At 32.9% G+C, this 12,620-nt stretch overlaps 1 protein-coding gene across 1 annotated transcript; it reads right to left on the bottom strand.

Annotated features, from left to right (window-relative positions):
* Nucleotides 1-2,838: 2,838 nt before the first annotated feature.
* Nucleotides 2,839-10,368, bottom strand: LOC119613766 (the record flags this gene model as incomplete). The annotated part of the gene is given in 5 exon segments (XM_037969798.1): nucleotides 2,839-3,295; nucleotides 9,695-9,733; nucleotides 9,736-9,762; nucleotides 9,765-9,794; nucleotides 9,797-10,368. Coding segments are annotated over 5 exon segments (1,111 nt in total), but the record flags the coding sequence as incomplete, so codon positions are not given.
* Nucleotides 10,369-12,620: the final 2,252 nt, after the last annotated feature.

The following is a 12,620-nucleotide window of genomic DNA, read 5'->3' as shown; positions in this document are numbered from 1 at the left end:
AACAGAACTAGAACAGAACTAGAACAGAACTAGAACAGAACTAGAACAGAACTAGAACAGAACTAGAACTAGAACAGAACTAGAACAGAACTAGAACAGAACTAGAACAGAACTAGAACAGAACTAGAACAGAACTAGAACAGAACTAGAACAGAACTAGAACAGAACAGAACAGAACAGAACTAGAACAGAACAGAACAGAACAGAACAGAAACAGAACAGAACAGAACAGAACAGAACTAGAACAGAACAGAACTAGAACTAGAACAGAACTAGAACAGAACTAGAACAGAACTAGAACAGAACTAGAACAGAACTAGAACAGAACTAGAACAGAACTAGAAACAGAACTAGAACAGAACTAGAACAGAACTAGAACAGAACTAGAACAGAACTAGAACAGAACTAGAACAGAACTAGAACAGAACTAGAACAGAACTAGAACAGAACTAGAACAGAACTAGAACAGAACTAGAACAGAACTAGAACAGAACTAGAACAGAACTAGAACAGAACTAGAACAGAACTAGAACGAACTAGAACAGAACTAGAACAGAACTAGAACAGAACTAGAACAGAACTAGAACAGAACTAGAACAGAACTAGAACAGAACTAGAACAGAACTAGAACAGAACTAGAACAGAACTAGAACAGAACTAGAACAGAACTAGAACAGAACTAGAACAAACTAGAACAGAACTAGAACAGAACTAGAACAGAACTAGAACAGAACTAGAACAGAACTAGAACAGAACTAGAACAGAACTAGAACAAACTAGAACAGAACTAGAACAGAACTAGAACAGAACTAGAACAGAACTAGAACAGAACTAGAACAGAACTAGAACAGAACTAGAACAGAACTAGAACAGAACTAGAACAGAACTAGAACAGAACTAGAACAGAACTAGAACAGAACTAGAACAGAACTAGAACAGAACTAGAACAGAACTAGAACAGAACTAGAACAGAACTAGAACAGAACTAGAACAGAACTAGAATAGAACTAGAACAGAACTAGAACAGAACTAGAACAGAACAGAACAGAACTAGAACAGAACTAGAACAGAACTAGAACAGAACTAGACAGAACTAGAACAGAACTAGAACAGAACTAGAACAGAACTAGAACAGAACTAGAACAGAACTAGAACAGAACTAGAACAGAACAGAACTAGAACAGAACTAGAACAGAACTAGAACAGAACTAGAACAGAACTAGAACAGAACTAGAACAGAACTAGAACAGAACTAGAACAGAACTAGAACAGAACTAGAACAGAACTAGAACAGAACTAGAACAGAACTAGAACAGAACTAGAACAGACTAGAACAGAACTAGAACAGAACAGAACAGAACTAGAACAGAACAGAACAGAACAGAACTAGAACAGAACTAGAACAGAACTAGAACAGAACTAGAACAGAACTAGAACAGAACTAGAACAGAACTAGAACAGAACTAGAACAGAACTAGAACAGAACTAGAAAGAACTAGAACAGAACTAGAACAGAACTAGAACAGAACTAGAACAGAACTAGAACAGAACTAGAACAGAACTAGAACAGAACTAGAACAGAACTAGAACAGAACTAGAACAGAACTAGAAACAGAACTAGAACAGAACTAGAACAGAACTAGAACAGAACCTAGAACAGAACTAGAACAGAACTAGAACAGAACTAGAACAGAACTAGAACAGAACTAGAACAGAACTAGAACAGAACTAGAACCAGAACTGACAGAACTAGAACAGAACTAGAACAGAACTAGAACAGAACTAGAACAGAACTAGAACAGAACTAGAACAGAACTAGAACAGAACTAGAACAGAACTAGAACAGAACTAGAACAGAACTAGAACAGAACTAGAACAGAACTAGAACAGAACTAGAACAGAACTAGAACAGAACTAGAACAGAACTAGAACAGAACTAGAACAGCAGAACAGAACTAGACAGAACTAGAACAGAACTAGAACAGAACTAGAACAGAACTAGAACAGAACTAGAACAGAACTAGAACAGAACTAGAACAGAACTAGAACAGAACTAGAACAGAACTAGAACAGAACTAGAACAGAACTAGAACAGAACTAGAACAGAACTAGAACAGAACTAGAACAGAACTAGAACAGAACTAGAACAGAACTAGAACAGAACTAGAACAGAACTAGAACAGAACTAGAACAGAACTAGAACAGAACTAGAACAGAACTAGAACAGAACTAGAACAGAACTAGAACAGACTAGAACAGAACTAGAACAAACAAGAACCAAAGTAGAACTGAACAAACATTTTAATATTTCATCTTTTTGGAATTTTTAAAACTTTTCTTCAATTAAATATATTTTGTACTTTTCATTACATTACCTTTAAAAACACCTTGTTTATAATTTTATTTCCTGTTAAAATCACCTTATTTATTCTTTTTTAATTAAAAAACGCAATGTTTTTTCTCATGTTAAATTTACCATAAATATTTTTATTTTGAGAATTTTTTTCCTCGCCGGCAAAAGAAGACCAAAGAGTTTAAATTACACTTGAGGAGAACATTTTATGGTTTTTCTCTTTACAAGTAAAAAGCTGTTTAAAATTAAACGGTAGTTGTTAACAAGAGATTAAAAAAATGAAAAAAAGAACAAGTAATAAAGTGATAAAAAGATAAATTAAAAAGTTTTGAAAATGTGGTTGATATTTAAATAGGAAACTACATACTTACTATTTTGTAAAGGTTTTAATTTACAAAAAAAGAAAAAATATCTTAAAATAATAACACTTTTGCGTTATCCTTAATTTTGTTTAATATCTTTTATTTAACCTAAATAAACATATACCTAATTATAGCATTTACATAGCATTATTATCCTGTTTCGTTTCACTGGAAGATTCAGTTTCATCTGTATTTTCTGCCTCATCCGCTTGTCCACCTTCATCTGTGTACTCTGTTTCATATAAATTTTCCTTCACCTCACTACTCGTCTCTTGAGCCTGGATATCCTTATTTATACCCTCATCTCCTACATGGTCCGTGGGCAATTTATCTATGGCATCTAATATGAATTTCAGTGAGTGTCCAGTACGTGGCAAATATTCTAACCAGCTTTTCGATTGTGCCTTTTTCTCTACACCCGCATCATCATCTACGAAGTCCAAATCGCCTCCAGACAGAGAACGTGCTCCACCCAAATAATCCGTATAATCGTAATCACTTACCAGTGGATTTACTTTGGAATAATAGATGGCTGCAAAAGTGGAGTATATAATCAAAATGGCAGTTCCGACCTGAAAAAGAAATTAAATTTTTAAATTTTGATAAGTTGTTATTGATTCAGGCGAATATAACTGTTGAAATTTTTCACTTTCTCAAAAATATTTCTGTATAATCCTGCTATCTACTATATCATTCATATAACCCAATTTCCTGACATTCAATGTATTTTTCAATTCTCTTAATTTCTTCTCACTGACTTCATTTCAATAAATCAAAAATTTTACTAAAACACAGACAATTTCATAAATCCTCATCACCACATTCATTTTGCCCTTTGTTCAACATAATAAGTAATACGAATGTAAATATGGTCGAACAAGACCGACTATATTACAAATTGCAGAACTAGAACTGAACTAGAACTGAACTAGAACTGAACTAGAACTGAACTAGAACTGAACTAGAACTGAACTAGAACTGAACTAGAACTGAACTAGAACTAACTAGAACTGAACTAGAACTGAACTAGAACTGAACTAGAAACTGAACTAGAAACTGAACTAGAACTGAACTAGAACTGAACTAGAACTGAACTAGAACTGAACTAGAACTGACTAGAACTGAAACTAAGAACTGAACTAGAACTGAACTAGAACTGAACTAGAACTGAACTAGAACTGAACTAGAACTGAACTAGAACTGAACTAGAACTGAACTAGAACTGAACTAGAACTGAACTAGAACTGAACTAGAACTGAACTAGAACTGAACTAGAACTGAACTAGAACTGAACTAGAACTGAACTAGAACTGAACTAGAACTGAACTAGAACTGAACTAGAACTGAACTAGAACTGAACTAGAACTGAACTAGAACTGAACTAGAACTGAACTAGAACTGAACTAGAACTGAACTAGAACTGAACTAGAACTGAACTAGAACTGAACTAGAACTGAACTAGAACTGAACTAGAACTGAACTAGAACTGAACTAGAACTGAACTAGAACTGAACTAGAACTGAACTAGAACTGAACTAGAACTGAACTGAACTAGAACTGAACTAGAACTGAACTAGAACTGAACTAGAACTGAACTAGAACTGAACTAGAACTGAAACTAGAACTGAACTAGAACTGCTGAACTAGAACTTGAACTAGAATGAACTAGAAATGAACTAGAACTGAACTAGAACTGAACTAGAACTGAACTAGAAACTGAACTAGAACTGAACTAGAACTGAACTAGAACTGAACTAGAAACTGAACTAGAACTGAACTAGAAAGAACTGAACTAGAACTGAACTAGAACTGAACTAGAACTGAACTAGAACTGAACTAGAAGAACTGAAACTAGAACTGAACTAGAACTGAACTAGAACTGAACTAGAACTGAACTAGAACTGAAGAACTGAAACTAGAACTGAACTAGAACTGAACTAGAACTGAACTAGAACTGAACTAGAACTGAACTAGAAGAACTAGAACTGAACTAGAACTGAACTAGAACTGAACTAGAAACTGAACTAGAACTGAACTAGAACTGAACTAGAACTGAACTAGAACTGAACTAGAACTGAACTAGAACTGAACTATAGAACTGAACTAGAACTGAACTAGAACTGAACTAGAACTGAACTAGAACTGAACTAGAACTGAACTAGAACTGAACTAGAACTGAACTAGAAACTGAACTAGAACTGAACTAGAAACTGAACTAGACTGAACTAGAACTGAACTAGAACTGAACTAGAACAGAACTAGAACTGAACTAGAACAGAACTAGAACAGAACTAGAACAGAACTAGAACAGAACTAGAACAGAACTAGAACTGAACTAGAACAGAAACTGAACTAGAACAGAAACTGAACTAGAACAGAACTAGAACAGAACTAGAACTGAACTAGAACTAGAACTAGAAACTGAACTAGAACTGAACTAGAACTGAACTAGAACTGACTAGAACTGAACTAGAACTGAACTAGAACTGAACTAGAACTGAACTAGAAACTAGAACTAGAACTGAACTAGAACAGAACTAGAACAGAACTAGAACAGAACTAGAACAGAACTAGAACAGAACTAGAACAGAACTAGAACAGAAACTAGAACAGAACTAGAACAGAACTAGAACAGAACAGAACTAGAACAGACACTAGAACTGAACTAGAACAGAACTAGAACAGAACTAGAACGAACTAGAACTGAACTAGAACAGAACTAGAACAGAACTAGAACAGAACTAGAACTGAACTAGAACAGAACTAGAACAGAACTAGAACAGAACTAGAACAGAACTGAACTAGAACAGAACTAGAACAGAACTAGAACAGAACTAGAACGGAACTAGAACAGAACTAGAACAGAACTAGAACAGAACTAGAACAGAACTAGAACAGAACTAGAACAGAACTAGAACAGAACTAAAACAGAACTAGAACAGAACTAGAACAGAACTAGAACAGAACTAGAACAGAACTAGAACAGAACTAGAACAGAACTAGAACAGAACTAGAACAGAACAGAACTGAACAGAACAGAACAGAACTGAACTGAACTGAACTGAACTGAACTGAACTGAACTAGAACTAGAACTAGAACAAAACAGAACAGAAAAGAACTAGAACAGAACTAGAACAGAACTAGAAGAACTAGAACAGAACTAGAATAGAACTAGAACAGAACTAGAACAGAACTAGAACAGAACTAGAACAGAACTAGAACAGAACTAGAACAGAACTAGAACAGAACTAGAACAGAACTAGAACAGAACTAGAACAGAACTAGAACTAGAAATTGAATGGTGAATATTGTCAATCTTATTATCCTCCGAATTATAGCACCATACAGTATAGGAAGCAAAAGGAAAGCAAGACAAACATCCAGTGTAAAACCATCATCATGCTCTTTTTAACAACCCACATACTTATTACACTCTTGTTGTTTTTGCTGTTGTCATTGTTGTTGCAATTTTTTGTTAACTTGGCCATAACTATATTACCATTGTCCTTGTTTAAAGGTAGGTACATACGTGTGTTAGTGCATGTGTGTTTGTGTGAATGAGTGTGAAGTATGGTCAACACTGATTTGTGACTTTTGTCAAGGATAAAACAACAAAATAAAAAAATAACAAAAAAATATCGAAATAAAAACTAGAGAAGAATGTCAGGTGCCAAGTTTGTATGCTTTTTAAAGCAATGACAACAAAACATTACAGTAAAATGAAGAAGAAATATACTTAACCACCTGATGGTGCAGACGGTAGATAGAGTGACATGAACCAGCAAAAAAATTAAAAAAAAAAACTTCACCCACACACACATAGTCCTGCACTTTTCTACCTGTATACATGAATAACTGCAACAATATGTGAGTGGTAAAGAGTAATAGAGCTGTTTTTTTGTTAAGGAAGACGAAACCAAAATATTTATACCACCACATCATCCACAAATGTGTTTTTATATTCTGGATTTTTTTATAGTAATAATTATTTTCGTGGTTGTTGTCAGTTATGTTGCCACTTAAAAACGTTCTGTGAATATATGCTGGCATAAACGTGTTTATTTTTTCCTGATATTCTTGTTGCAGTTGTGTTGTTTCCTCTTTATTTATGTTAAAAGGAAAGTTATTTTGACAAACAACTGTCAGCGAAGTCATATAAATAGTGAAACTAATAATTATTCTAACAATTTAAAAAGCTAATTTATATAATTTTAATTGAAAATGTTGTTTCTGGAGTCTTGATTTGTTCTTTAAATCAAAGTCTGAAGTTTTGGCTTTTCAAATATGTATAGTGTTTAGCAAATTCTTCAACCAAACACTCATTTTTACAATTCAATCCTAATATTAATCATACGCCTCATGACACAAATGAACAATTTTATTTCTTTAAACAAAAATTAAAACGAAATTAATTTTTCTTAATCCTTGCACAAAATCAACGCTTGTTTTCATACTACATATCATTGACTTCTACAAAAAGAGGTCAACCTTTAAATCAGATTAGAACTGTACGAGTTATTACTTGCTACACTATGTATTCATATAAATATTTACCATTTTGTTTTTCCTCCATCTGGTCAAAACATATTGTATATGAAATGTATGACAAATTAATTTTCTGTGAATGGTTAAATGAATGGATGGATGGATGGATGGAGAAAGGAAGAAATGAATGAACTATAAATAAAGTACATGTTGTCAGTTGCCATTTTTTTTTTTTGAAAAGTTGCAAATAGCGTGCAAAATCAAGAAAATAATAAATTCATAAAATATATAAACACTAAGTGCAGTTCTAGGTCAGACGTTAGTTTCCACATCAGTTCTAGTTCATTTCTAGTTTAGTTGTAGTTTCAGTTCTAGTTCAGTTCTAGTTCTGTTCATGTTCAAAGTTCTGTTCTAGTTCTGTTCTAGTTCTGTTCTAGTTCTGTTCTAGTTCTGTTCTAGTTCTGTTCTAGTTCTGTTCTAGTTCTGTTATTAGTTCTGTTCTAGTTCTGTTCTAGTTCTGTTTCTAGTTTCTGTCTAGTTCTGTTCTAGTTCTGTTCTAGTTCTGTTCTAGTTCTGTTCTAGTTCTTTCTAGTTCTGTTCAGTATAGTTCTGTTCTAGTTTCTGTTCTAGTTCTGTTTCTAGTTCTGTTCTAGGTTCTGTTCTAGTTCTGTTCTAGTTCTGTTCTAGTTCTGTTCTAGTTCGTTCATTAGTTCTGTTCTAGTTCTGTTCTAGTTCTGTTCTAGTTCTGTTCTAGTTCTGTTCTAGTTCTGTTCTAGTTCTGTTCTAGTTCTGTTCTAGTTCTGTTCTAGTTCTGTTCTAGTTCTGTTCTAGTTCTGTTCTAGTTCTGTTCTAGTTCTGTTCTAGTGCTGTTCTAGTTCTGTTCTAGTTCTTCTAGTCTCTGTTCTAGTTCTGTCTAGTTCTGTTCTAGTTCTTTCTAGTTCTGTTCTAGTTCTGTTTCTAGTTCTGTTCTAGTCTGTCAGTTCTGTTCTAGTTCTGTTCTAGTTCTGTTCTAGTTCTGGTTCTAGTTTCTGTTCTAGTTCTGTTCTAGTTCTGTTCTAGTTCTGTTCTAGTTCTGTTCCTAGTTCTGTTCTAGTTCTGTTCTAGTTCTGTTCTAGTTCTCGTTCTAGTTCTGTTCTAGTTTCTGTTCTAGTTCTGTTCTAGTTCTGTTCTAGTTCTGTTCTAGTTCTGTTCTAGTTCTGTTCTAGTTCTGTTCTAGTTCTAGTTCTGTTCTAGTTCTGTTCTAGTTCTGTTCTAGTTCTGTTCTAGTTCTGTTCTAGTTCTGTTCTAGTTCTGTTCTAGTTCTTGTTCTAGTTCGGTTCTAGTTCTGTTCTAGTTCTGTTCTAGTTCTGTTCTAGTCTGTTCTAGTTTCTGTTTCTAGTTCTGTTCTAGTTCTGTTCTAGTTCTGTTCTAGTTCTGTTCTAGTTCTGTTCTAGTTCTGTTCTAGTTCTGTTCTGTTCTGTTCTAGTTCTGTTCTAGTTCTGTTCTAGTTCTGTTCTAGTTCTGTTCTAGTTCTGTTCTAGTTCTGTTCTAGTTCTGTTCTAGTTCTGTTCTAGTTCTGTTCTAGTTCTGTTCTAGTTCTGTTCTAGTTCTGTTCTAGTTCTGTTCTAGTTCTGTTCTAGTTCTGTTCTAGTTCTGTTCTAGTTCTGTTCTAGTTCTGTTCTAGTTCTGTTCTAGTTCTGTTCTAGTTCTGTTCTAGTTCTGTTCTAGTTCTGTTCTAGTTCTGTTCTGTTCTAGTTCTGTTCTGTTCTAGTTCTGTTCTAGTTCTGTTCTAGTTCTGTTCTAGTTCTGTTCTAGTTCTGTTCTAGTTCTGTTCTAGTTCTGTTCTAGTTCTGTTCTAGTTCTGTTCTAGTTCTGTTCTAGTTCTGTTCTAGTTCTGTTCTAGTGTTCTAGTTCTGTTCTAGTTCTGTTCTAGTTCTGTTCTAGTTCTGTTCTAGTTCTGTTCTAGTTCTGTTCTAGTTCTGTTCTAGTTCTGTTCTAGTTTCTGTTCTAGTTCTGTTCTAGTTCTGTTCTAGTTCTGTTCTAGTTCTGTTCTAGTTCTGTTCTAGTTCTGTTCTAGTTCTGTTCTAGTTCTGTTCTAGTTCTGTTCTAGTTCTGTTCTAGTTCTGTTCTAGTTCTGTTCTAGTTCTGTTCTAGTTCTGTTCTAGTTCTGTTCTAGTTCTGTTCTAGTTCTGTTCTAGTTCTGTTCTATTCAGTTCTGGTCTAGTTCAATTCTAGTTCTGTTCCTAGTTCCTGTTCTGTTCTGGTTCTAGTTCTGTTCTAGTTCTTGTTCTAGTTTCCGTTCTATTTCTGTTCTAGTTCTGTTCTAGTTCTGTTTCTAGTTCTGTTCTAGTTCTGTTCTAGTTCTGTTCTAGTTCTGTTCTAGTTCTGTTCAGTTCTTGCTAGTTCTGTCTAGTTCTGTTCTAGTTCTGTTCTAGTTCTCGTTTAGTTTTCCAGTTCATTTTAGGTTTAGTTGTCTTTTATAGTTTTACTCTTTTTTCTTCTCACCTGGGAATGCCGCCCAAAACTTGTATGAACCTTCTGTGATGACAAATCATAATAGCCCTTCAAAGGATCTCCCTTATGTAACGTCCTTCACCCACATCCGTAGCTCCGCCTGTCTTTTATCTCTCAAATTATCCTCATTCTTACTATTCACCTTCCCACCCTTAATAGCCCTGCGTGGCTCCACTTTAGCTAACGGTTGCCTTTTAACTGACTGCACTTCTTCCTCCGAAGATGTGTACATTTCCGAACTGTTTAGTATGGGCGTTGTAGTGGTAGTAGTTGTGGTGGTTTGTTTTCGTGGATTTTTAGTAGTTTGTGTGCCATTCTTTTTGTTATTAAATTTTGGTGGTTTCTTCGAGTTAATACGTATCTGTTGCATTTGTTTGTATTTTTGCTGTGCTAGTTGCTCTTCACGATTACGACGTTCGGCTATGGTATTCCAGGAGGAGGTAAATGATTGATAAAGATCCCACATGGTTTTTAAGGATTTAAGTATGCTTAAATAATCCATTTGTGGAGCAGTTTCTTGTTTTTCTTCTATAGGAGAAGCAGTGCTGGGCGTTCTATATTGTGGTATTTGTGGTGGTATGGGACGCTTAGCATATGAATATTGGGCAGGTTGAGGTGCACGAGACTGAGGTGCCATATAGTCATAGTCATCCATATAGTTGGGATAGGGAGCACTATAAAATTAAGAACATTTTTTATTTAATTTAAAGATTTTTTTAGTTTTTATAAAATTTCTTTAAGAAATTATATTTTATTAAAGCTTTTTGTATAGTGTTATAAAGCTGCTATATTTAGCTTTTAAAATATGTATATATTGTTTAACAAAATGTTGCTCAGATTGATAGCAAGTGACTTTAAACAAATTAGGCCGGTAATTAATATTAATCATACGCCTTGTAATGAATTTTTTTTAATTTACAATTTTTGAACAATTTAACATATTTTTAAAAGTTTTATTTTTATTTTTTTATAATACTAAATAATTTAATAATATTTTTACTATAACACAAGGTTAAGTTAAATAACTTAAATAATTTTCTTACTAAATGTTTGCCCATTTGTTAAATTGTATTTAAACTTTCGGAAAACTTTGTAGCAAATGTTCGTATGTATCTTTGTTAGCTAAAATGTTATGGTATATTTGCGAACATATTTTATTGTCTGTCAAGATTGTCAAACGTTTCCTGAACTTTATGGAGGCAAGCGTGTGTGTGTATTTTCTATCTATAGCTATCTGTCTGCCTGTCTGTATGTTAGTTTCTATTTCATCTCCTTGGTTATGGCCTGCTGTTTGCCGTTAGTTTTTTGGTTGTCTTTTTTTGGAATTTTTTCGGGGTAGAAGAGGGGTAAAGCCACAGTTTTTACGCCTCGTTGCTTAACACCAGAAAATACCCTCATAAAATAGCATTGAAAAGGAAATGATAACGTTGCAAAACTTCTACTATATTGCACATGAATATGCAGCTACTACATACATACACTTGCACATACACAGACATGGCAGCAACAAAAAAAAAAAAAAAAAAGGAAAACGCCATGTATTTCCTTACTTTTGACTAATTTACCATCAAAAACTCATACATTTACAAATTCTATAGAATTTTCAAAACTCTATAGCTGTAGCTATACAACAACACTTTGTCTCAATTTCTACCATTACATCCGCGTTTGGTTGTCTATTTTTTTGTAAAAGGAAGCAGTAGGTATATGGCCCACTTGCCTGACTTTAATAATAGTCTCATGTATGTATTTGTCTATGCCTGTAAATATGCATTTAAGTTTGTGTGATTTTGTGTATTTTATAGTTTATTGATAATTTTCTGCTTTTCAGTTTTGCAATATACTGCTTTTATCTTTAGTTGCATATGTATGCGTTTTCATTTATTCTGCCAGTTGACAGGTTTCAAAATGTCTATTTGCAAATTACAAATTTACTTAAGTAGACAGTTATATAGTATTCAAGTTGTTGCAATAATATCGACATAACTATAGAACATTTATTGAGATCAAATGAACAATGAAAAGTTGGAAATAATAAAATTTTTAGTTAGTTTTGATTAAAGTTTATTTGGAAATTATATATTGAACTTAAAAAGAAAAAATTTACCTTAAACCTACAAGAAATTTAAAATTTTCTATGAAAATTCTGTAAAATTTTTTCAAGATTTTTTCTTTTTAACTCCATAAATCTTGAATTTGGCACTTTAGCCATATTATACATCATTTTAAAGCCTAAAGTCTTGGCTTTCCAGCAATATATATATTCCTAAACAAATTATTGCTCAAAACTTATAAACTTGCCTTTAAACCATTATAGCCTCAGAACAACAAATAGTTTTCAAATTTTTTTTTAAATTTTAAATGCACTAAATCTTGAAATTTTTCTTTGGCACATATACAATATTATACCTCATTTTAAAGCTTACAGTCTTGGCTTTAAAAATATATATATATTTTTAACAAAATATTGCTCGAAACTTATAAATTTTGGCTTTAAAACCTTATAGTCTCTGAAAAAAATTATTGTTTTTTAATATTTTATTTTTTGTAATTTAATAAATCTCAAATTTTTTCTTTGGCAGATGCCTAAAACTATACACCATTTTAAAGCCTAAAGTCTTAGCTTTCTAAAACTATATATATTGTTCAACAAATTATTGCTCAAAACTAAAATATTTGCCATTAAAACTTTATAGACCTTAATTAATATCAATCATACGCCTTGTAGGAAATTTTTTTTTTTTTAATTTTTTCGGCAAATGAGTAAATTTATATAAAACTTTGCATAAAAATACTTAAATTTAAGTTTATTTCAATAAATTTATTTCATTTCTTTATTAAAAGCATGAAAATTTTCCTCATATTTTAAAATTTATAAAACTTAAAAACACTTCCCATATAATCCTGCTAGTTTTTTAATTATATT

This window comes from Lucilia sericata, unplaced genomic scaffold (genome assembly GCF_015586225.1).
Source record: "Lucilia sericata isolate MDLA Ls3-8-SP2 unplaced genomic scaffold, ASM1558622v1 Contig002297F_arrow, whole genome shotgun sequence".
NCBI classification, from domain to species: Eukaryota; Metazoa; Arthropoda; class Insecta; order Diptera; family Calliphoridae; genus Lucilia; species Lucilia sericata.
Note: the sequence above shows the minus strand (reverse complement) of the source record. Positions and strands in the feature narration are given on the sequence as shown.